The following is a 27,598-nucleotide window of genomic DNA, read 5'->3' as shown; positions in this document are numbered from 1 at the left end:
TTCTCGATCAAAATATACATTAGTTAAACCGATAGTTATTACCTTAAAATAGCATATTTTTTAATTAGATTTTAACCAAAGTATTTTTTTCACTTACAGGATATCAATATCCCACGAGCCGAACGCGACGTTCGCCGAGCTGGTGATCGCCAACGTGAAGGCCGAGGACGAGGGTGTGTTCCGCTGCGAGATCACGTACCTCCACGTTGGTGAAGACTGCAACACTGTCCAAGTGACAGATTTCCATACTTACAGTAAGTGAATATTGTTTAATATTTAATTTCTAGCGCAGTTTCCATACTAACACAACATACATGAGACAATGTCTTATGGGATATGGATCTTATGTAAAAATTTACATAAAAAAAGGCTTATGTTAAGTTTGACTTTCGGGAAGAGAATTAATTCAAAAATACTTAAATTTAGGTTTATTCGTATCCATTTGCGAGAACGGATCGCTCTGTAATTTACGCGACCCATAACTACAAAGGAAACAGGCAATTTACTAGTTATTTGATTACAATTATATCGTTTAATTCCGCTACCATTAGTATGTGTGTGACTGTCAACACTCGAAGATTGACTACTATTATTATTACCAAAAATTCTGTAACCTTCCATCATCATCAATATTATCATGTTAGACGTTATTTGTCCACTGGTAAACATAGGCCTCCCATAGGACTCTCATAAAGAACGGACCCATTCCTTATAGTAGTATATCATTGGGGAGATTCTGCCAGTAGTTGTCACGCTCGGTGGGCAGGTTGACAACTGCAGTTTGGCTTTTTGGTGTTTTCTCAAGAGGAATGCCATCTCTCAACTATTAAGTTCCCTTGGTCGCCTCTGAGAACATATACGGGAAAGGTTGATGCATTCTATTCGGGGCCACACCGGAATATCCTTCCATATTACCTATCACTCTCCGACCGCTGTTCAGTTCACGCACATTGTATGTTCCACCTCTAAACATGGCATCTTCAGGCATTGCTCGTGTAATGAATAATACAAAATAATTCCTAATTAGTGATATGGACTTTTGCAAAATAACAACTAGCTCAATAAAATATACTGGCCACTTTTTATGCCTGTCAAACAATACACCCCGAATTCGCTCCAGGACAAAATTTATAAGCCGAAGCGTTAAATATTTTACCGTTATTGAATATTAATTAAAATCACGATTGATTGAAGTATACAATTAAAACATCAATCTTAATTCTTTAGCCATCCGATTAAAACAGAATGTTCGCTTTAAGAAAATTTACATATAAATGTGAAATTTTCTTGTAATAATACTTGCCAGCGCTTCGGGGCAAATTGGGATAACGGAGGACTAAAATGTACCTCAAGGTGATATCCTTTGAAATCTGCGAATTGTTTTAAGATCTTTGTTTTAATGCTATTATCATCACTGTCATCATCACCATTTCAGTCGTTAACTGTCCAATCCTGAGCAGACCAGAGGGAGACTTTGTACAAAAGTCAATTGCTTAGGTACCTCTGCCCCATTCGTGTTTCTACCGTGAAGCAATTGTGTTTGCATAGCTGTGTTTCGGTTTGAGATATGGCGTGAATTTACTGGGTACAGAGGAATAACACCTGAGTCCTCAGGAATGGCAACGCATGGGGGGTATCATGGGCGAAACAGTATACTCTGGTATGTCCATGGTACTGCTCATGTCTATAGGCGACGGTTACCACTTTCAATCAGGTGGGCCGTCAGCTTGTTTGCCATTCTAAGTTGTATAAAAAAAAACCTCCCCTATAGGGGGGTTTTGCCTGTAGCTTCTATTTCAGTTAGACTTCGGTGATATTTTAAGAGAGATGTTGATGCCCATTTCTCGACCACTAAGTTCCTTTAGTCGCCTCTTACCATACCCACTGGAGTGAAAGGTGGGTGGTACATTCTATGCCGAGACCACACGGCACAGATGGGGGAGAAGAGGGAATTGGTGGTTATGGGAATTAAGAATCCCATTGCTAGCAATATACCCTATCAGGTCGACCCCCACGCGATTTCTCTTGGAAACTATTGTGATTGGTTTATTGTTAGTCACGATAGGTCAACTGACCTACTTCATCCTCACCTATCATCCCTCACTGGTGCCCCGCTGATGTATACCGATAGCGCAGGGGGGGTTACCATTCCTTTATCAGCCATTAAAAAAAACGCACACGGCACAGAAGACTATGCTTGAACAAAATGTTTGGGTAATTGAAAATTCCTCAAAGGTGTAGATGATATTGAGTTTTCTTTTATGCAACTTAGAATGACAAACAAGCTGTCGGCTGGCCTGATGGAACGTGGTAATCAATAATCATGAATAGCAAGATATATATATATATATATATATTAATCAGTAGAAAAATGATAAAATAATGATGATCAGAAATTTGCTCGACCATAAAGAAACATCGAAAAAGTCATCAGCATTTCAAAATGTCGCACAGTCGTATTTTAATTCAGCCAGCGGAATCCCACAGCGGTGTGACTCTTGGAAGCAATAACCAATATTTCTGTGGAACTTTTAACGATCGTTTACACATCACGACACGATTACGATACGATATCACAAAAATTTTTATATAATTTATGTGTGGCGGAGTAAAAATGCAATGTATCAAATTTATTATTACTAGCAATTTTTTTTTATACAACTTAGAATGGCAAACAAGCTGACGTCCCACCTGATGGAAATTGGTAACCGTCGCCTATAGACATGAGCAGTACCATGGACATAACAGGGTATACTGTTTCGCCCATGATACCCCCCATGCGTTGCCATTCCTGAGGACTCAGGTGTGTAATTATTAGTATTACAATAACAATTCTACATTATTTTTGTATCGTGATGTATATAAATTAATGTGGTTCTATGTAATATGAATATCTGTTAGTTTCTTTCGGTCAAATCTTACAAATTAATCGATTTTGCTATAATTTTGCAAACATCTTTAGTTCTGATATAAAAATTGTCACTCAAAAAAAAAAACCAACTTCAAAACTAGTTATTTTGATTTAAAAACCAAACTATTGAAACGATTTTGATAAAATTTCTATGGGACCAATCTGTATATATATCATTTCAGATAAAAAAAGAATTTTTGAAATCGGTTGAGAACTGACAGAGTTATGAGGTTAAAAACATAACTGAATTCAGAATCTTCTTCTTTTTAAGGTCGGCTAAAAATGTGTTACTATCGATTCTGATACTAAAACGGACAGAATCTTTCTGATTCAATCATTTTGTAGAACTATTGAATGTCGATTCGATCGCCAAAATTTGTTGATCGGAACATCTCACACAAATTGCAGATATGCTATTACAACATAAAAAGTAACATTCTAATTTCTTACTAGTACTTCTCGACTGAATCTACTTTTTGAATTGATGGTAGAATTGGCATAATTATAAGGATCTATAATTAATATATTTCAATAAAGGTTTATTTTACGCGAAACATATTTACTTTACTCCCTGACACAAACCTTTGGTGTATCAAATCACATCTCAGGTTTGTATCAGTACCTAAACATAAAATAACATAAACGAAAAGAGAGGAAACCAGCAAAATAAACTAAATAAAAATATTGATTGACTCATTCTATATTATATTATATATCTATATTATATAAATATATTATATAATATAATATTATATAAGATATTAGTGCGGGTTCTAAAGATTGATAGGGATACAATATTGTTACATGTAATTCATCAAGTTTACATTACATGATAGGATTTTTTAGATAAATCAACTAATTAATTATTGATTTAACAATTTTTATATATAATCCTTACGAAATTAATGAAACAAAAATAGAATCAATAGATTTCGACTCATAAAAATCGTGACATTTAAACATCATTGCGGCTAAACGCAACGGTATCAAAAACTTTTAGTCAAAGAGCAGTTAGATTAAAGCTCTCTTTCACAGAGGAAATATGTCGCTCGCAGATTATCAGGAAACGAAACGTCCTCTTAGTGCCTCCTTTTTTAATTTCCCCCACTCGTCTGTGTAGTAATTTGATTAAGTATTTTTCCGCAGCTCCTTTGATCTGGCGGCGCCGTTTGTTCGGGACATCAGCTCGCCTTGAACTTCAGATGGAAAAGAAATATATTTTAGCATTCCTTGAAAAACACTTTGACGTTAATGAGATTTCACAGTGAATAAATATATAATGAGACGGCAGGAGCAGCGAGGTGACCTCCGAGTGCGCGATGGTTAATTAAGGATTTTTGTTAAATTCAATACTGTACAATTGGTAAAGAATTCTGTTTTTTTTTTCTTGATGACTGATTAAATGACAAGTTCGTGTGATTAAAAGTGATGATCATTACTTACAGACATGAACAGTATTATGGATGTTACAGAAAAATCTGGTATATTCATGATTTTACCCTGTGCTCCCATTCTTGAGGATAAAGGTGTTGTACCTCCGTATCCTGGAATTTCCTAGTCCTAGTAGGACAATACGTCCTTGCGTAGACTGGGCCATTCTTTTGGGGAATCGTAAGAGGCGATGAAGGAACTTTAATCCACCGATTTCAGAAACCTCCTTTCTTTTTGCTTCTCAATTTGGTTGTATTTCATTTTATGTTCTCTATCTCATAACTTTGGGAGAATTTTGGAAAGTTCTGTCTTTTATCTGAAAGGATATACTTACAGATTGAATTCACAGAAATTTTATTAAAATTAATTCAGTAGTTTAAAACTAAACTGAAATCAAAGGGAATGGTTTTGCCACAATCTAAATAGTTTTCTTTTTTATGGAACACAAATTTATTCGATTAAATCTTTAACCGATCATCATAAAATTTATATACTGGTATTTCTGATGGAAAAGGACATAGACAACTTTTTACCGCGGTCAATCAATATTTCCCAATCACGACAAAGTTACGAGTTAAAACGTCGTGTTATATAAATAGATAGACGTGAATTTACAGGTTACAGAGGAATAACACCTGAGTCCTCAGGAATGGCAACGCGTGGGGGGTATCATGGGCGAAACTGTATACTCTGTTATGTTCATGGTACTGCTCATGTCTATAGGTGACGATTACCACTTTTCATCAGGTGGGCCGTCGGCTTGTTTGCCATTCTAAATTGTATAAAAAACAAATTAATAAAAATCTCGTAATTTTATGTATTAAATCATAAATTATCGAATGATGTTTGCATCAAAAGTGAAGTCTGATCTCCGTGGGTTAGATCTTAAATAGGTATTAGCTTAATTTGAGGCTTTTGTCCAGAAATTAACTTTGTACTACTACTCTGTCCACTATGATGGCCGATTAGAGCTGACTTAACACACAGAGGACATAGGTCTTTCATAGGTGACTAAATAATCCAATTGCGAAATTGTAACCATACCGTAGACATGTAAGTCGATTTTGAGAGCTTAAAAGATGAATGAATGAATAAACTTACAGTTCCTGTCCTGCAAATTGGTTTTAAAGTCATAGACAGAACGGGGCAGTTTGTTAGCCACGTGACATAAACCTGTCAAGTTTTTAAAAGTTTATAATATCTATAATATTTCCACTGATTCAATAAATACCGAGAAAATATTTCTAAATTAAAATGAGTTCCAATATTTTATTTTCCATGCACTTAATAATCTTGGTGACAGTAAAAGTACTTAAAAAAAACTGTTTCAATAAACGAATAATAAATTCATTAAAAAGAAAACTGCACACGAAAAGAGACGTTCAATACAAAAAGGTGAAATATTACACCATTCGCTTGCATTTTTTACGTATAAATTACTCAATATTTCTGCCGAAGCTGAGTTTTTTTCATTCACTGTTTACTTTTTTGTTTATTGCTTCCATAAAAATTTTGTTAAGTCTTTTGGAGAGCAAAGTCTAAAATTACTAATTGGAGAAACCTAAGTGTTCTTCGCATTTTTTTTTAAACTACATCCTGTGTTTCTTGTCGATAATATAATATTCAAAATAATAAAAAAAAATCTTTCTTTTTCCTTATATTGGTAAGATAGATGTGAAAGAGTATTGTGTCGAGCTTAAGAGAGAGAGCTTTTTATGATTTGCGGTACAGTATTTAGGGCATCCTGTGCTCGCTATTGGATACAAGTGACGGAATGCCTATACAAGAGGGTACATGGTGCATTCACTAGTAATTTAGGAGCAATATTTGAAGAGCATGAGGAGGCCTATTTTCAATAGTGAACAGATAACGGCTGACATAATAATAATAATAATACTAACGTTAATGTGAGTTAATTGGGAGAAAAACAAGTAGATTCCCAAAAAAATTACACTCATTAGTGTTCAGTAGTTCAGTAGCGTAGAACAGTAAACAATAAATGCAGGCTCTTTTTATTTCGATTATATTAAATCTAAACAAAGTAAGTAGTACTGATAGCAAACTCTTCTAAATGACCACTCTAAAGAATATGACCCAGTGGCGCCCTCCGACCCAGTATAATCCCTTTTACAATAAACCTAAACCATTTAAAGTGTATTCTGCAGGCTGTTGAATATTTATCAGCCGAGTCCTTTGTGGGGCAACAAATTTTTGCCTCAAAGTCAAAATGTAAGACACGGCTGAAATATTGTTTTGGCCTGTACTCCTTTGATTTAATACAAGTCTTGTATTTTATGTGTATTATTACGTAATCCTCTATTTTTATTATATCCCACTGTTTTTTATACATAGGACACTTTATATATAGATGTACACGTACAAAGTTGTAGAAAGCAGTCATTAATAATTAAACGACTTCAAGTAATAATTAAGTGACTTCATAAAGCTTTCTAAGGTTTAAGGTGTGATATGGTGACGTGTTTATCGCACGCTCCCATGAACATGTGGGAATTCATGGAATATTTATTAATTAAGTTCACAGTGTTATATTACGAGTATATCTCATAAGACGTAACAGTTAATATGAATTTAAAGGGATATTGTAATTAGAAGATCGTAATATTCATTACGTACAACTTGAGAACCCCTTTTTTTTAAAGTCGGTTGAAAAGCTAAAGTACTCGTACAGCAGTTTATAACATTTCAAAGTTTTTTTTTTTGATAGGTGAAAATGGTATGGTAACCCCGCCTGCGCTAACGGGATACGCTGGCAGAGCACCAGTGAAGGGTGATAGATGAGAATGAAAACAGGCCAGTTAGCCCATCATGATGAATTCATCAGGAATTAACCGTGATAGTTTCCAGCGGGAACCGCGTGGATGTCGACCTGGTTGGGTATATTGCTAGCTATGGGATTCTCAGTCTCCATTACTAACGATCCCTTTCCTCCCATTTCAAAATATATTCAAAAATAAATTAGGAATGGTCGTGTCAAATTATTGTGTTGTATTAAATGTAAAAAATATACGGTAATATAACCAAAAAAAAAGTACATAAGTACATGTCCATCGTAACACAAACTCCGCTTAGTGTAAAAGTCGGTTTTTTTTTGGAACGCAATTTTAAATTAATTTCATTAGTACACTCGAGCGAAGCCGGAGCGGGCAACTAATTTATAATATTAGTAGGATACTGTCTATATAATATACTTATATATACATATATAATTTTAATCTATCAGAAGCGGCAATTTCAAAGCGTCGGCGTCCTTTGATTACGCTGGTGTAATAACAGTGTCAAATGTGTAAAGTCCATAATTACAGTACACTTGACGTTATTATGTAATACCATACTGATTATGGTAATTATTTGATGGCAATTATAAATAACTAGCTGTGACCGCGAATCCGTTCGTATGAATGCGACGAAATATCATATATCCTCGTCTGGGATAGATATTACGTTTTTTTTATACTACATTAGAATGGCAAACAAGCTGACGGCCTACTTAATGGAAAGTGGTAACCGTCGCCTATAGACATGAGCAGTACCATGAACATAACAGAGTATACTGTTTCACCCGTAATACCCCCCATGCGTTGCCATTCCTGAGGACTCAGGTGTTATTCCTCTGTACCCTGTAAATTCACTGCTATATCCTGCCTTTTAAAGTGAAACATAGCCACGCAAACATAACTGTTTCCCGTTAGAAACACGAATGGGACAGAGGTAATGGCAAATGACTTTTGTACAAAGTACTCAATCAGGTTCAACTAATAGATTGAATCTTCAAAAGGGGGGTAAAGAGGTTTCTTCAGGGTCAGCAACGCGCGCGTAATACCTCTAGTATTGCAGGTGTTCATAGGCTACGGCAACCACTTACCATCAGGTGGGCCGTATGCTTGTTAGCCACCTCAGTGGTATAAAAAAAAATAAGCCCAATATTTAATATATTTAGGTGAAAACGATTGCATGAATTCTTACCATCCCATCATGAATTTCCATCGAGATTATAAGACAATCTGACAGCACGTCTTCTTGTCAACTTGACAGTATATTATCATTTAATATTTCAAAACAATTAGCCGCGTGGTCTCGGCATAGAATGGACCACCCCTTCCTTTCCCGTGGGTGTCGTAAAAGGTGACTAAAGTCTCCATTACTAACAATCCCTTTCCCCCCACTGGTAAGGAATTTAATGAGCATTAAGTTCACGTTTCGTACTATAATCGCATTTGGTCCTTGAAGTTGTTAAATAAATAAAAAAAAGGCAGACTAGACGCAAAATCTGTATGGATAACCAGTGAATAGAATATTTATTATTTTCTCCAATAAAATGTCTAATGTGTTACCTAGAGAGGAGAATGATCAAAGAAAGTAAAACATGGCCGACGGAGGCAGACTCCAATTACTTGACGACACCTGCTGTTTGAATATTGAACGAGTGATTACAATAACAAATGGTGGTTTTATTGATAAAACAGCCGGCTAGGTTCGAATGAAGAAAAAAATTCTATTACGTCTAGGTGTTGGGGTGAAATGGATAGATTTGGTCCACAAAAAAAAAATTGCGAATTCAATTCAGTCTATTGTGACGTAATGATTTAATGAATTAATGAAAATTTATTTCAATCATCTACAACACTTACATATATTTAGATTGCAAGCAATAGCAACATTGAAAAATAAAGAAAAAAAAGTTTACATTTATATATAAAGTATAGTTGAAATCAGGCAGTCACAGTCAGTCTTGCAAGAGGGAGACTTTGTACAAAAGTCGATTGCTTGAGTACCTCTGTCCCATTCGTGTTTCTACCGTGAGGCAGTTTTGTTTGCATGGCTGTGTTTCGGTTTGAAGGGTGGGATATGGCGTGATTTACTGGGTACTGAGAGGAATAACATCTGAGCCCTCAGGAATGGCAACGCATGGGGGGTATCATGGGCGAAACAGTATACTCTGTTATGTCCATGGTACTGCCCATGTTTTTAGGCAACGGTTACCATTTTACATTAGGAGGGCCGTCAGCTTGTTTGCTATTCTAAGTTGTATAAAAAAAAACAGGTAATATATATTCTATTGAAATGAACATTACTCTTTATTATTTTATTGCATAGCCATAGCTGGAGGAAAAGGGGGGGGGGGTGCATTCAGGAGCAATGCTCTACCTTAAAAGACCCAATACCCTACTTTAAAATAAAAGACCCCAAGAATTTTATGGCTTCTTCCTTCTACCAAAAAGTTCTTTTGCCCTACCTTAAACTTGGGTCTAGCTACGGCTCAATTTCACTGCCCCACCCTTCAAAGTGATCCCTTCACAGCCATGCAAGCATAGCCATTTGAAGGCATAACACGAATGTAACAGAGTCATTCATGCAGACGAATTCTGTACAAAGTTTTCTTTTGATGATTACAGTATAAAAATGAGTTTGTTTGTCATCTCTTGGCGCCTTAACGACTCAACCAATTGTCGTGAAATTTGCATACTCGTTGTCATAGGCAACTTTTCATCGCGGCCAATCAATATATACTGTTATGCGAAGTTGCAGACAAACACCAGTCTTATATAAGTAATTTGAAATTTTTAACTGACTCTCAAAAGAAGGAGTCTCTAAATTCGGTTGTTTTTTTTTTCATGCTCATTACCTCGTAACTTTGTTAATTGTACATATAAATAAAAAAATGGTTTTTTTTTATTATCATATGTGATAATTATCATATCATATAAATATACATATCATATTTATATAATATATCACATCGTCACCTCTATGGTAAACTTACGAAACTGAAAAAGATACATTTTACAGGGGAACGTTTTGAAACATTAGAATGCAAATAACTTTTGACAGAAGGCTGCTGTAAAAGATCATGCCAACATTTTAGTTTTAAAACCCTGTTTTTTATTGAATGCGCTTAATTAATTATTATTATGTTACAAGTATCAGAAATAAATGCATATTCGTTACTTTGCACCTTCATACATGACAGTTCCTAGGTATTGAGTTATGCAACAGCAAATCTACGAAAGTGGCAGTTTCGTAAGGTGCCAAAGAAAATCATTTATTTTAATATCTGGCAAACTAAGCAAAGTGCCACTTTCGTAAATATACCAAGGTATAAATCACGTATTTTGAAGAAAACTTCAATTTAAATAACAACGTTATAGCAATCATTCATGTAAAATAATTAAATTAGGATTGAAAAATTGATAAAATAATTATTGAAATTTTCAAATTAAAGTGTTTATTATACAAAATATTATAAAAATATGCTAAGTAAGTTTACTTTGGGTATATCACAAAAATATGGAGATTCGAGCTACTCGATTTCTCTAACCGTTAGAGATAGAAATTTGAAAATAAGTCACAATAAGTAGTATGACGCAAAATGTAGATTTTTAAAGAAATGTCAAATTTGAAAAAACTGCAAATTCGTAAATCTGCCATGGAGGTGACGATATGATCATTTTTTAATTACCACTTGGTACTCTCTGGAAACCATCGTGGCTAATGTCATCGTCACGATAAGTCAACTAACCTGCTTTAGTCCTCGCCTATCATCTCTGATGCCCCGCCATTGTATACCGATAGCTCTCTGGTTTTTTTATGGGTAATAATGGAACGGTAACCCCACCCGAGCTATCGGTATATACCTGCGGAGCACCAGTGAAGGATGATAGGTGAGGATGAAACAGGCCAGTTAGCCCATCGTGATGAATTCAACAAGAATTGTTCACGATTGTTTCCAGGGGGAACCACGTGGAGGTCGACATAAAAGGGCATATTGCTAGCAATGGGTAAAGAGATTTCTTCAGGGTCGGCAACGCGCGCGCAATACCTTTGGTATTGCAGGTGTTTATAGGCTACGGTACTACTTACCATCAGGTGGGCCGTATGCTTGTTTGCCACCTCAGTAGTATAAGAGAAATGGAGCTGTCAAACTCCATTGCTAAGAAACCTTTTCTCCCAACGCGCAAGCGGGGTTGCCGTACCATTATCAACCCATAAAAGACTTTAAAAATACAGAATGCATTTTCAAAATTTAAGTAACTGTAAACTAAATAAACTCCCACTTCCACTATCTCCTTAACACGCCGCCCCAACTACATCACTTTAGCTTTATCGCTCGAAACACAATATATCACATCCATTGTGCGCTCGCTTCCGCAGCTACTGTTTCCGTTGTGTACAAACGGCGCTATGTATGGTGTTGCAACTGGAATATATCATTGCATTTTTCTGAATGACGTCTTCCTGCAATTCTTGCGTTTTGTTTTTGTTCCCATGAAAAATTATTGCCAGTGGCAGTACTTTTAAAAATACTTTTACTAGGCGTTCTTTAACAACAATATTTATAAAATAAAAAAAGCTTTTATAGGAGACTTTGTTCGTCCCCATCTCGAATACTACGTGTATGTCAAATTGCATGATGTTTGGTTAAGCAAGTCAAGATATCAAGATGTAATAAACAAACTCACTTTCACGTTTCTAATATTAGTAAAGTTTTTTTTTTTATACAACTTAGAATGGCAAACAAGCTGACGGCCCACCTGATGGACAGTGGTAACCGTCGCCTATAGACATGAGCAGTACCATGGACATAACAGAGTATACTGTTTCACCCATGATACTCGCCATGCGTTGCCATTGCTGAGGACTCGGGTGTTATTCCTCTATTCCTCTTAGTGCTGCAAGCATCCATAGGCTACAATTACCGTTTACCATCAGACAAGAATATAGCCCGTATTCTTATTTGGTACCTTCGTGGTATAAAAAAAATAATTTTAAAATATATATAAGTGATATATATATATATATATATATATATATATATATATATATATATATATATATATATATATATATATATATATATATATATATATATATATATATATATATATATATATATATATATATATATATATATATAATGTGTGTGTAGAATTTAGATGCAGGCATGACACAATATATCATGCCTTTGTACCCTGCAATTTCACTGCCATATCCCACTCATCAAACCGATACGTAGCCAAGTAAACGCAGCTAATTCACGCTAGAGACACGAGTGGGACAGAGGTACCCAAGCAGACGACTTTTGTGCACTTAAATTAAGAAAACTCATACAACTAAATGTTACTTCCATATTATTATAAATGCAAAAGTTTGCAAGGATAAATAGACATATGTTTGTTACCCTTTCACGTAAAAACTACTTAATAAATTTGAATGAAATTTGGTACACGGGTAGACTATATCCTACCTTAATACATAGGATACTTTATGTACTAATTCACGTGCGTAAAACCGTGAGACATACTCGTACCTAGAAAATAATTTGAAATTCGCTTAAAAATTAAGATCCAGCGAAGAAAGTTCTAGGGGAAAAAACCATCCGTGTTATACACAGGTGTGATTTCGCGCACGATATAAAGATCTGGGCCATTGTGGGGCTTCTATTACGAGTAGACTTGGCGACCGTCATTAGGTACTGCGGTCAGAAATTTCACGAGGCATTACCTGATAGTGATGGGAACATGTCGACGTTACGAATAATAATAATAAATAATAATAATTCTTAGATATAGATGAGGATGAAGTAGCCACCCGACATACACAAACATAACCTTCCATACAAATATACACACCGCACTTACTTGGTCACGTAGCCGTAAGTGTAGTATAATTACCAGCGCTAAAAGCTGAGAAATAAACAATTCAATGTAAATAATAAACTTTATTAACAAATACATGGTTGCACAGTTACATGTTTTTTGCCCTAGCTTACAAATTAGGGTAACCTGTGCCTTGTAAGCCAGTTCCTTCCAACACACAAGAACTAATACTTTGTACTTGTACATGCAGAATTAACAATTTTAAGCTACATACATAATAAACATGATGATAAATAAGGAAAAAATTGTTGTTTAACTAGAAACGTGGTTTTATTTATGTAATTTAAGCATTTTTTTATGCACTTCTCAATTTAAGGAAACTAAATGGGCGAGGAATAGGCCAAATGAGACCATGTCTCTGTTGAAACATCATCAAAGCCGTAACTGCGGTTGTCAATCCACCTGCCAAGCATGGCAACTACTGGCAAAATTTTTCGGAGGAGGCCTATGTTCGGCAGTGGACAATAGATAACTAAAATGATGCTACAAATATTTCTATTGGCCTTCCAATCCCTTTACTAACTGTCTTGTTATTAGCAGTAAATTCATACACTATAAGGTCGACCTCCACGCGGTTCTATCTGGAAAGCAACGTAGTTTATTCTTGAAGAATTCGTGAGGACAGGCCTCGATAGATCTACTTCCATCTTCACCTATTTTGTCATATATTCTCTATGTATCTCACACTGGTGCCCCTCCAGCATATACCGATATGGCGGAGTTATCATTCCATTATCACCCATCAATTTTTTTTTTAATTTTGGTGTAAAATAATGCGTTAAGTAGATGAAAATGAATGAAAAAATCAAGCAATTATTGATAACAGACGTTCAGCTGTATTACACAATGAACTATGTTCACCACAGGGAAACTTTGTATAAAAGTCGTTTACTTGGGCACCTCTGTCCCATTCGTGTTTCAACCGTGAAGCAGTTGTGTTTGCATAACTGTATTTCGGTTTGAATGGTGGGATATGGCAGTAAATTTACAGGGTACCTGAGTCCTCAGGAATAGCAACGCACGGGGGGTATCACGGGCGAAACAGTATACTCTGTTATGTCCATGGTACTGCTCATGTCTATAGCGTTCGACAAAAATAAGTATCGATATAAACCGCACATCACTATTAAATTGAAAAGGTCTTCTGCCGCTCATTTCACGTGACATTACGCGAGTTGACCCACGCGCTGGCCGTCCGGCTCAACACATAAGCGGTAGCGATTAGTTTAAACTTCGCTCGTAACATTAAGTTGGAATTGCCGTTGTAACTGTACTGTACAAGTTAGGAATGGTCGTGTCAAGTTATTGTGTTAAACGTAAAGCAACAAGAATTGGAGTATAACAATTATTACAGTTTTATGTGTTCAACCGCTTGTACAGCGGGTTGTGCTCAAAAGATTTGTTTAATATGATGCCCACGGCCACTTTTTACCATTCTATAGCTCGCCATCGACAGGGAATTCACTCCCATACCTAAGAGCCTAGATTTTTTTTTTATACAACTTAGAATGGCAAACAAGCTGACGGCCCACCTGATGGACAGTGGTAACCGTCGCCTATCACTTGAGATAAATTATAGACTATTTAAAGGTATTCTAAGCCGCGCGATACAGACATTTTATTAACAAACATTCGTAATATTTAAAACTATGTGAAAAACCTAAGGTACATGAATTTATTGAGTTTTTAACCTAGCCTTTTCAAATCACGGTATCAACAATCTATGATTATTTATTATTATGATTATATTTACTAGCTTTTACCCGCGACATCGTCCGCGTGAACGGGATAAAAAGTCCCATACCTTTATCCGTTCCATATAGTACGTGTATATTAAATTTTTAAGTAATTGGTTAAGCCATTAAGATGTTAAAAGGTAACAAACAGACTCACTTTCACATTTATAACGTATTAATAAAAGCACATGTCGATCGCTTACATTTTAGACCGCCGTAATGCGACCGATTGTGACGACGGCCGGCTCGAAGCGGTCGGCTTTTGGTAACACCGCGGATTTCGTGGCCATAAAAAACGGTGTCCCCCCCACTGTAGGTCGGTTTCTTGAGACTTTTTTTGAGTGGGCTTTATTTAATAATGGCGGTCAAGTGGCGAACGCACTTGTGCTACTGTAGGTGTCCTTACAAAATTGTTGATATAAGTTTCGGTCGTTGAGGTGTTATTTCGTGAAGATTTTATTTCTTTTTAGGGTTCCATACCTCCATAGGAAAAAACGGAACCCTTATATTTTTTTTATTTTTTTTTATACAACTAAGAATGGCAAACAAGCTGACGGCCCACCTGTTGGAAAGTGGTAACCGTCGCCTATTGACATGAGCAGTACCACGGACATTACAGAGTACTCTGTTTCGATATACTGTAGGACTGCATACATACTCTAAGTTACCTGCCTCGTTTTAGAATTATAATTTTCGTTTGTATAAATAAAAACCTTTATTGGCTGTATTCATAAGAGACACTAGAGGGAGACTTTGTACAAAAGTCCATTGCTTGGGTACCTCTGTCCCATTCGTGTTTCAACCGTGAAACAGTTGTGTTTGAATGGCTGTGTTTCGGTTTGAAAGGTGGGATATGGCGTGAATTTACTGGGTACAGAGGAATAACACCGAGTCATCAGGAATGGGAACGCATGGGGGTATCATGGGCGAAACAGTATACTCTGTTATGTGCATGGTACTGCTCATGTCTATAGGCGACGGTTACCACTTTCCATCAGGTGGGCCGTCAGCTTGTTTGCCATTCTAAGTTATATAAAAACAAAGTAAAAATAATAATGACGATTAGTAGCAGAAACACGAATGGGACAGAGGTACCCAAGCAATCGACTTTTGTACTGCTGTCGGTTAGGAGTTGTTTTTTTTTTAAAGAAAATATGCAATGTGTAGTAAAGTTGATGTGATTTCCATTGGATTGTGTAATTTGTGCGTTACATTCTATGTGTGAATGTTTTACTCTCCGTTAATAAATAACACCGTTAACAAACCAAACAAATATACGAGAAGCAAATCTGAAAAGTTATTTTTTCTAATCGAATTATGAAAAAGTTGAGATTTCTTCAGACGACGAAAATTTCTTTGGCAGTTCGCAAGAAAAATACAAGGAAAATATTTTTTTATAACATTGACAGCGCCGGTTTGCGGGGATTTTATATTCCCCTTATTTTTACCGACTTTCAAAAAGAGAGGAGTCTCGATTCGTTTCTATTTTTATCTATGTACGACTATATGTACCTATATCTGATGGAGATTTTAAACAAGAGCGTTCTGCTCGGATACCTCAGTCCCATTTGTATTTTACTCATTGTTATTTTACCGTCACGCAACTATGCTTACTGGAAGGGTAGATTATGATAGTGAATGGTTACAAAAGAGTTTACACAACTTTTATTCATACTATAAACGTAAAAATAAGTTTGTTTATTTGTTATTTCTTACCTCCTCAAACACGCTCAACCAATCGTCTTCAATTTTCACTATATGAAATGAAGAAGACATATGCTTACTATTTATCAACACATCTCGGTAACACAACACACACCAGAGGGAGACTTTGTACAAAAGTCGATTGCTTGGGTACCTCTGTCCCATTCGTGTTTTAACCGTGAAGCAGCTGTGTTTGCATGGCTTTGTTTCGGTTTGAAGGGTGGGATATGGCGTGAATTTACTGGGTACAGAGGCATAACACCTGAGTCCTCAGGAATGGCAACGCATGGGGGGTATCATGGGCGAAACAGTATACTCTGTTATGTCCATGGTACTGCTCATGTCTATAGGCGACGGTTACCACTTTCCACCAGGTGGACCATCAGCTTGTTTGTCATTCTAAGTACCATAAAAAAAAACAAAGTACACGAGTGAAAGCTAGTCTGATATAACCGTAACTCGTCTAGTTACGGGCCATTCTCCATTAAACAAACATTTCTACACAATAGGAGCCACAGACAGCCCTCTATGTCAAGGCTGGTTCGACGCCGAAGAAACGGCTGTTCACGTAATCCTGGAATGTGAGGCTGTGGCCCATCAACGTTTAGAAATCCTCGGAATGGTGAAGTCGCTCCGTGAGGACTGTAAAGATCCCAGGAAGCTTCTGTGCTTCTGGGCGGAGCTAGGTTGGCTGTACTAGCCACGACTCATACGCACAACGGCCCAAATGAGAGGCTAAGCGCGGAAAATAGAGTCCTATTTACATTAGATTACATTACATTACATTACACTACATTATACTACATTACACTACATTACAATACATTACACTACATTACATTACATTACATTACATTACATTACATTACATTACATTACATTACATTACATTACATTACATTACATTACAACCGTAACTGGTCATATATGCAGTGTGACGTTATTACATTTAAAACTTAATATTTCTATAACAAATAGAATGAAAATGCATTTATATTATAATAAAAACTATGCATTTATTATCCACCATTGCTTGCTTGAATCGAAAACTATTGCCTCTTATCTCCGAGAGTGGAACTTAGAAAAATGTTCCCAACTTCTTATTGAGACAAACGAGGGGCTTTGCTGGTAATTTATGTAGTCTGCAGGATTATAGAAATGAACGCTGGTAAGTCTAACTCATAAATATAACCAGCATTACATTCTTAGATTTTTGAATGACCAATGGAAAGGTCACCCCACCAGCACTATCGGTATACGTTGACGACACACCAGTGAAAGATGATAGGGGAGGATCAAAGCAGGTTTTTTTATACTACTTAGAATGGCAAACAAGCTGACGGCCCACCTGATGGAAAGTGGTAATCGTCGCCTATAGACATGAGCAGTACCGTGGACATAACAGAATATACTGTTTCGCCCATGGTACCCTCCGTACGTTACCATTCCTAAGGACTCAGGTGTTATTCCTCTGTACCCAGTAAATTCACGCCATATCCCACCCTTCAAACCGAAACACAGCCATGCAAACACAACTGATTTACGGTTGAAACACGAATGAGACAGAGGTACCTAAGCAATCGACTTTTGTACAAAGTCTCCCTCTGGTAAAAGGTCAGTTCGCCTATAGTGATGAATTCTTTCAGAAAATTAATCTCGATGGCTTTTAATATGTTTTTTTTATACCACAATGGTGGCAAACAAGCATATAGGCCGTGTAATGGTAAACGGTCACTGTAGCCTATGGACGCCTGCAACTATGGGTGTCATGTGTGCGTTGTCGAACCCGAAGTAACCTTAATATAATTCTTCTTGAAAAACCCCATATTTTAGTCTCTAGTCTCTCATTTCGCAACCTGAGCGTTCATGGGAAAAAATTCTATGTATGTATATTTGTAATACTAAAAGATTGATGAATGTGTAAGTACGTTATATTATTCTCAATTTAGTGTATAATATAGTATATGTCATATATGTGTAAGTATATTTGTTATTCATATATATTTATTCGTTTATATGTGTAATTTTAGTATGTATGTGTATCAATAATTACTAGTACCGCATTCGTGTATTCTGACACTTCCCTATGGTTGACTGGGAGAGAATGCTTTTAGCATTAAGTCCGCCATGTAAACATATTTGTACTAATGAATAAATAAATAAATAAATGCGGAAGAAGCGAAAGTGGTTTGTTTGAATCGAAGCATTTGGCGTTCCATTGTTTCTGCCTACCCTAATGGGAGACAGGCGTGACAGATTTGTATGTATGTATGTAAAAGTTGACCTTGTTTCAGCAATGAACTCTGAGGTCATATACAAAAATATTATCTAACGGAATATGCTACGTTATAAATATACATATCCCAAGGGAAATCCCCCGAACCAGACGATACAGGGGACTTTCCGATAATTCAGTATGAAAAATAGCTCCAACTTCTACATATTAATTTATTTGTAAAATTAAACAATAATTTGTACTTTAAATCAATATAAATAAAAATAAATAATGCAAAAATCATATTAAATATGTTGCTATGTACAAAACTTTAAAAGAGTGCATTAGGGTTTTTTCAGGTTCGGCAACGTGCTCGTGGCACCCCTAGTGGTATTTTTTTTTATGGGTGAAAATGGCATGGTAACCCCGCCTGCGCTATCAGTATACATTGCTTGGGTACCTCTGTCCCATTCGTGTTTCTACCGTGAAGCAGTTATGTTTGCATGGCTGTTTTTCGGTTTGAAGGGTGGGATATGGCGTGAATTTACAGGGTACAAAGGAATAACACCTGAGTGCTCAGGAATGACAATGCATGGGGGTATCATGGGCGAAACAGTATACTCTGTTATGTCCATGGTACTGCTCATGTCTATAGGCGACGGTTACCACTTTCCATCAGGTGGGCCGTCAGCTTGTTTGCCATTCAAAGTTGTATAAAAAAAAATACACTGGCGGGGTACTAGTGAGCGGTGATAGGTGAGGATGAAAAGGCACTTCAGTTAGCCCATTGTGAAGAAATTAAATAATAAATTTGTCAAGATAGTTTCCAGGGGGAACCGCGTGGAGGTCGACCTGATAGGCTATACTAATAGCAATGGAGACTAACCTCCCCATTACTAACGATCCCTTCTCCCTAAAACCCCTAGTGGTACTAATATATTGTAGTGACATAGTGTTTCTTTAAACTTTTTAGGAATGTGACAAAATAATTGAAAAACAATATTCATAAAAAATATATTGCTATAAAGACTGTTACATCAGTAACACATAGGTGTATTTCTTGTTTTGTTTGTTAATGTTTTCTATTATTATGTTTTGTGTTTTTTTAATATGTAATTAAGCACTAAATGGTTATTTCTTTCCTTCTTTCTTTCTAAAGGGAACTATAAAGAGTGTTCATACAATCAGTTGTATGTTGGTGTCATATCGTTCAGAATATAGTGCAATTTATATTTATAGGCGTGACTGGCTTCGATCCAGCTGAAATACACTGAAACCGTTTGTTTACTCAAACGCTTAACTGTGACAAATAAATAACGATATTTACTTTGCGGTTTTTGTTTATCTCCCAAATTAAATACTAACAGAAATCTAAACGGTCTTCTTGATAGTCCATAGACAGTCCCCGGAGAATTTTGTTTGATGTCTGATATTTTTTGTTGTTTATTAAATATATTTTAGTTATATAAACGAACTTTAATTATATATATATATATATATATATATATATATATATATATATATATATATATATACAGTATATTATCAGCATGATTTTTTAAGAGGGACGCTGCTGCCCATCTCTGAATCATATTAATACAGGCTTCACATTTTTGACCAGAACTTCCCTTAGTCGCCTCTTAAAATACTCACGATAAAGGATGGGATGGCCTATTCTATATCGGGACCACACTGCAAACTTACTCAGTAGGAACTAAATTCTATTTGAACGCCACAATCGATAAGAAAGCAACTATTTTTACTAAAAGACTCAACTCGAAAACTTCTAGCCTGCGTTGTCTCTGGAATGGAGCCAGAGACAATGTCGAGACACTCGCCGTGGATGCATACAATCACAGTAACATACCAAAAGGGGTGGACAGGAACGTGCCTGTATTTATCGCACTTGTCTACTATTACAGTAGAGGAGTCCATTTGGTGATATTAATAGTCAAGTTTTAAAAATGTGTACCTTTTTAAAGATCTATATATACCAGAGGGAGACTTTGTACAAAAGTCGATTGCTTGGGTACCTCTGTCCCATTCGTGTTTCTACCGTGAAGCAGTTGTGTTTGCATGGCTATGTTTCGATTTGAAGGGTGGGATATGGCAGTGAATTTACAGGGTACAGAGGAATAACACCTGAGTCCTCAGGAATGGCAACGCATGGGGGGTATCATGGGCGAAACTGTATACTCTGTTATGTCCAAGGTACTGCTCATGTCTATAGGCGACGGTTACCACTTTCCATCAGGTCAGGATTCGACGAATTAACATTTTGCATAAAAAAACATATTTTGGAAGCTATTTTGTACTCGTATGAAAATTAATCAACAATGTTGATGATTTTAAACATAATAGCAATTTCTTACTGCAGTTGTCCACTAACTACATCCTTTGTCACTGTACTGGGTCGGCTGGCAGAGATCGCATTCAGAGATATGCCCACCCCTTGCTCACAATATTTATAACTGCCTTATCTTTATAATTTACAAGTGCAACAATATATATATTTTATACTTATATATTTATATTATACTTAGTTTTGATATTTGGGGTGCTCCTTTTCGTGATCAGAAGAATAAGATTATTTAATGCATGAAAATGGAATGGTTTTTTTTATGGGTGAAAATGGAATGGTAACCCTGCCTGCGCTAACGGGATACGCTGGCGGAGCACCAGTGAAGGGTGATAGATGAGAATGAAAAGAGGCCAGTTAGCCCATCATGATGAATTCAACAGGAATTAACCATGATAGTTTCCTGGGGGAACCGCGAGGAGGTTGACCTGGTTGGGTATATTGCTAGCAATGAGATTTCTCCCATTTCTCTCCATTACTAACAATCCCTTTCCCCAAATGGAATGGTAACCCCACCTACACTATTGGTATACACAGGCGGAGTACCGGTGATAAATGATGGATGAGGATTGAAGCAGGTCAGTCGGCCCATCGTGAAGAATTCGACAAGAATTAACGACGATGGTTTCTAGAAGGAACCGCGTGGAGGTTGACATGACACGAGTATATTGTTAGCAATGGGATTGTTAGAACCCATTACTAATAAACCCTTTCCCCCCAGATAGGTAGGTTAGGTTTTTTTTAATGGATGATAATGGAATGGTAATCCCACCCGCGCTATCGGTATACATCGGCGGTGCACCAGTGAAGGATGATAGGTGAGTATGAAGCAGGTCAGTTAGCCCATCGTGCCGAATTCAACAAGAATTGTTCACGATGGTTTCCAGGGGGAACCACGTGGAGGTCGACCTAATAAGGCATATTGCTAACAATAGGACTATCAAACTTCATTGCTAACAATCCCTTTCCCCCCAGTTAGGTTAGGTTAGGTTCTGTTTTTTGTATTTTCTGTATCACGTTAACTATCCACTGCTGAACATAGCCTCCCCCATAAGGAGAGTCAAGGAGGGGGGGGGGGGTTACCAGTAGTTTCTATGCTTGGCAGGCGGGTTGGCAACCGCAGTTAGGTTTTGGTGATGTTTTACGAAGACCGCTGCTGACAATCCCTCGAGCATTAAGTTTACTTAGTTTCTCTTATGGCACCCACGAGAAAGGAGGCCTCTTCTATTTCAGGACTACAAAGCAATAATTACGGTACGACAGAGGCTCTATAACCTTCCCTATTAGTAATCAATTTGACTGTTATAAAGTCTATACTCATATTACGATCCTCTAGAAAGTTCTAGAGGCACTTTTTCAAACTAGACTTTCCACTCTATGATCATCATGGTTGAAAATATTGCGCATCGATTCACAATTATGTCTCAAAGTCCGAACTCGAGTGTAGAGGCATCTCATTAAGGAAAGGGTTATCTAGATTCAGCGAGACGATTACGATACGATTTTCTATAATTTAATAGATAGATAGATAGATAAATAATTTATTTGCATTACTTACAGCACACAAACAGCAAAAGACACAAATGCAAAGTGAAAAAAGATAAAAAAAGATACATGTACAAAAAATTAAAAAAAAAAAACAAAATCAGAATGCAAAAACAAAATGAATTAGTAAAATTTTTTTTTTCATGCGTGTGCCACAGCAATACAAAATGGCCATAACTCAGCTTTTTGCTTTGCCCTAAAAAGAGCGAAATATTTCATTTCTTAAAAACACTGCCTTCAATCGTAGCAAAAATAGTAAATTTCATTTTAAAATTAAATTGTTAAATGGATTTTGATAAATTTCTATAAAACCACAGGACAGATGAAAAATGAATTTTCCAAATCGATTTACTCGTATAACTGACGGAGTTATGAGGTAAAAAGTATAAAAAAAATATAACCGAATTGATTATATTAATGAAGTCGTTTGAAAATCGTTAGAATCGATCAATCGAAAATATTGATCTCTTATTTACTTTACTAATGTGCCTCGTTGATTATTAGAGTACTCACTACCTAATCATAATTATAGATAATATAATATTTAGTGCGTTCCTAGTGCGTAGGGTGCGGAGCAGCACCAACGGTATCCTAAGCATAATTGCAAGCAGGTTGCCCTGCTCTTATATTGGTCACTGTTGTAGTATTTTTTTTTATACAACTTAGAATGGCAAACAAGCTGACGGTCACCTGATGGAAAGTGGTAACCGTCGCCTATAGACATAAGCAGTACCAGACAGTACAGGCATGGACATAACAGAGTATACTGTTTCGCCCATGATACCCTCCATGCGTTGCCATTCCTGAGGACTCAGATGTTATTTCTCCTAATTTATTTATTATTTGATTAATTCATTTTTTATTTACTTATTTTATAGTAAGATGTACTAACATTAAGCTTAGATTATGTTACTAACAAATTAGGTAATTGTAGCATGTTATAATAAAGTATTATTATTAGTATTATTATTTAACAAATCAATTAAACAATCTAGAAATACAGTTTCTAGAAACACAAACAAGTAGTACAAAGTTCCCAGAAGTATTTTTGCCGCCAAGTAACTAAACCAACTACTAGAAAACCCCTCAAGAGGGAGACTCATGTTTAACAGTGAACATACATACATATATATCTGTCACGCCTGTCTCCCATTAGGGTAGGCAGAAACAATGGAACGCCAAATGCTTCGATTCAAACAGACCTCTTTCGCTTCTTCCACATTCATCAGTCTTTTCGTACACGCTTGCCGGTTACGGGTACTTTTAATTTGGCCCTTCTTCATCATGTCGCCTATTTGGTCAACATATGTCCGTCTAGTGCGGTCCCTACCGACATCTCCATTAATTCTTGCTCGATAAATCTCTTTCGTAATTCTTCTTTTATCCATCCTCTCCAAATGACCAAACCAACGCAACATTCCTTTTTCGATTTTTATCAGTGAATTAACGGCTAATATCATAATCATTAAATAATGAAAATAAATTTAAATATTACACGCCCATTCCGATAGCGATCAGCGATAATCCGCCGCCGTCACGTCGCCGTCCCGTCCAGTGTAAACGACCCTGGATAATAACGACCTACTATTCTGAATCATTTTCATAAATAACGAGATATCGAAGTACATATTAATGAGTAACGATTTATCTCGGCGGCCGTGGTTACTTCAATATTTTTACTCCTCTAGATGGATTCGTTTAATTAAAGAGTGGGATGTTTCGTGGGATAGTTGATATGGCAGTTAAATTACAGATTATAAAGATATAACATAAAAGACATAGTGCTCAAGAATGGTAAATTTTATTTATTCTTTCCTATTTATTTAGTGCTCAGGAATTTTTTTTGTAGTGGTCAGAAATTTTACCTTGGATTTTTTTTTGTTACGTCTTTGTTACGAGATTATGTCGTCAATTATATAAAATTTTAATAATTCTTTTTGTAGTCTATCTGGTTTTCTTCTGTGTTGGCTTCGTATTAATTTTGTAATTATTGATTTTCTTTTCGAGACAAAAACTAAAGAAAATCTACTAACAGACCCGTGATTTCGCGTTCTAAATTTTTAATTAATATTTTATTGATATGTTTATGAAATACATCCATAGGCTACAGTAACCGTTTGCCATCAGACGAGCTGTATGTTTAGTTACCACCTTCATGACCAAAAATATCTCAGATATAATATCGATGTACTAATAATGTTCGCGACATTATTTGTATATATCGTAATTTATAGTTGTTAAGTCCCTAGTTAATCGTTTCTGTATTCTGTTATTTTATATAGATTTACATAGATTTAAGATAGTGTAAGTTAAATAAAGTATTCCTTTGCGTGTTGTCGTTATTACCTACGAATAGAAATAGAAATTGTAACAATAAATAGAATTAAGAAATTGTAAATTGCAATAAATAGACGCTATAGAGTACCGATCTGAAGAGACACGCGTCTCGTTCATTCTCGCCCCGTCCCGCTCGCACAGATCGCTAACGCGAGTTGGAAATGTTATCGTGCGAGCGGGCGGGTATAAAGATAGGCCGCCTCTCGTCGAGCGGCATTCGCTTCCGGGCAGCGACGCACTACACTCGAGAAGAAATAGGACAAGAAGAAAAAATACTCTCTTCAGACGGTACCGGAGGCTTCAGAATAGTAATCCCTGTGTTTCACTCCAGCCTGAACCAACGCCCCTACAGTCCACGCTCACCGAACGGCAGTCCACACCGTTCATCGTGGTCCTTCGAGCCGGATTGCTGGAGGAACACCGTTGGTACATCGAGAAGCCGGATCGCTGGAGGAAGACCATTCTGAAGCCGGATCGCTGAAATGCCGACTACGAGAAACATGTAGTCGTCGCAACAAAAAATCGCCGTCACCGAAGCCACAACGTCCGCCGCCACCACGTCGACTACGGCCGCCGGAACGCTGTCCGTCGCTGCCACGCCGTCCGTTGCTGCCACCACGTCGTCTGCGGCTGTCAGAATGCCTTCTGTCGCTGCCACGTCGTCTACCGCCGCCACCACATCGACTGCGAACACGTCCGGCGATACGACGACCACAGGAGCCACGGAGACTACCGAAGCCACAGGAACGACAGAGGAGACAGCAAGGAAGAAGGAACCGAAGCACGGCACGGCACGCACGGTTCGCACCACGGCCTCGCAGAAGAAGAAGGCTCTGGCCAAGGCACGGGAGGAGCTACTTCGAAAGGAGGTGGAATTGGCCGCCGCACGTGTCGCCGCCCTGGAAGCCGAATCAGAGGACGACGAGGAAGTAGAAGACGACGACGCTACCGTCAGAAGAGAACGAACGTCGGATTGGGTTCATCGAAGCACGCTAGCACTCACGATGGAGCCGCATGTACCAGAGATAGAAGAAGTCACCGGCAAGCGTCAGGGGTTCGTCCCATCGAGACCCGTTGAAGAGGATTCGAGAGCGCCGCCGCCACAGCCGAGCAGCGACGCACTTCACCGGGACCACGCACGCCACGTTGACCCACATGCCGCCATGCCTACGATAGCAGCAGCGATGCAGTCGATGAAGAAGGAAGAACCGGTGCTGAAGGTGGGCATCGATTGTAATGAGTTTGCGATCGCCATGCAGATGGCCGCTCGCAACATACTGCCCTCCACAGCGTCAAGAGTCACCGAATTGCCAGTCTTCAATGGATCGTCGAGCGAGTGGTTACCATGGAAGATGGCCTATGAAGAGAGCGCAAGTCAACTCACAGAACAAGAGAACCTAGCAAGACTGCGCAGAAGTTTGAAGGGGGCCGCAAAGGACGCGGCACGCTCCCTATTCGTCGGGTCTACGACCGCAGAAGAAGTAATGAAGATGTTAGCCGCGAGGTTCGGCCGCCCTGGAGCACTCGTCACAGCCGAACTGAACAAACTCCGCGCGCTACCACGACTCTCGGACAACGCAAGAGACGTCTGCCTCTTCGCAAGCAAGGTGCAGAACGTCGTCGCCACGATACGAGCGCTGAACAAGAGTCACTACCTCTACAACGAAGAAATAGTGAGAAACGTCACAGAGAAGATGCCGTCGGTACTACGCTTCAAGTACTACGATTTCGCCAACGACCAACCGGAGGGACAACCGGACCTCATAACACTCTCTCAGTTCCTGCAAAGGACCGCCGCACGATGTGGAAACTTCGCCCCCGCCGAGGAGATACCGTCCGAAGACCGGCGGGAGTCCGCTCCTAGGCAGACGGCGAAGACATACGCGACGCAGGAGAAACCCGCTACACCACCTTGCCCGATGTGTCGACGAGAGGGACACGCTCCATCGGACTGCAAGACGATGAAGGAAGCAGACACATCGGCGAGATGGGAGTTAGCGAAGACCCATAGGCTGTGTTTCCGTTGCCTCAAAGTGAGAAGATTTCGCCACGCCTGCAAGAGCAAGAGATGTGGAGTGGATGAGTGCACGCAGACTCATCACCCTCTGCTGCACACCACGCGACAACAGCCGGAGAATGAAGTGACAACACACGTCATCGAGGACAAGTCCGCCGCAGTCACCGCATCGGCAAGGGAAAACGACAAGATCGCGTTCCTGAAGATCCTGCCGATACGAGTCACCGGTCCCACGGGAACGTGCGACACCTACGCGCTACTGGACGACGGGTCGACTTGCACCATCATCGAGACGACGGTGGCGGAGCGAATCGGTGCTACGGGTCCCCCCGCACCATTCTACATGGAAGGTGTGGCCGGGGCGCGGATCAACGCAGCTCAATCGACGCGTGTTCACTTCAAGATCCGCGGGCGGAATTCACAAGAATACACAGTGGGAGCACGGACGATGGACAGACTGCAGTTATCACCGCAGTCGGTACCACGCAGCGTCATCAAGGGCTGTCCACATCTGCGGGACATAGAGAGGGAATTGGTCTACGAAGAGGGCAAACCGACGATACTGCTGGGGCAAGACAACTGGCACCTACTGCTGGCCCACGAAGTCAGAAGAGGATCCGACACGCAGCCGGTCGCATCACTCACCGACCTGGGATGGGTACTGCACG

At 38.2% G+C, this 27,598-nt stretch overlaps 1 protein-coding gene across 9 annotated transcripts in view; it reads left to right on the top strand.

The window, feature by feature from the left end:
• LOC113514629 (hemicentin-1) overlaps nucleotides 1–27,598 on the top strand; it is a 573,783-nt gene that overhangs the window by 379,382 nt on the left and 166,803 nt on the right. For all 9 annotated transcript variants that reach the window (XM_052891885.1, XM_052891877.1, XM_052891883.1 and 6 more), the window contains exon 4: nucleotides 100–254. In XM_052891885.1, the coding sequence (XP_052747845.1) occupies nucleotides 100–254 (155 nt within the window). The remainder of the gene's footprint in view (nucleotides 1–99; nucleotides 255–27,598) is intronic.

Source organism: Galleria mellonella, unplaced genomic scaffold (assembly GCF_026898425.1).
Source record: "Galleria mellonella isolate WM207_F2 unplaced genomic scaffold, CSIRO_AGI_GalMel_v1 utg146, whole genome shotgun sequence".
Classification (NCBI taxonomy): domain Eukaryota; kingdom Metazoa; phylum Arthropoda; class Insecta; order Lepidoptera; family Pyralidae; genus Galleria; species Galleria mellonella.
The sequence above is the reverse complement of the archived record's forward strand: the minus strand, read 5'-3'. Positions and strand labels throughout refer to the sequence as shown.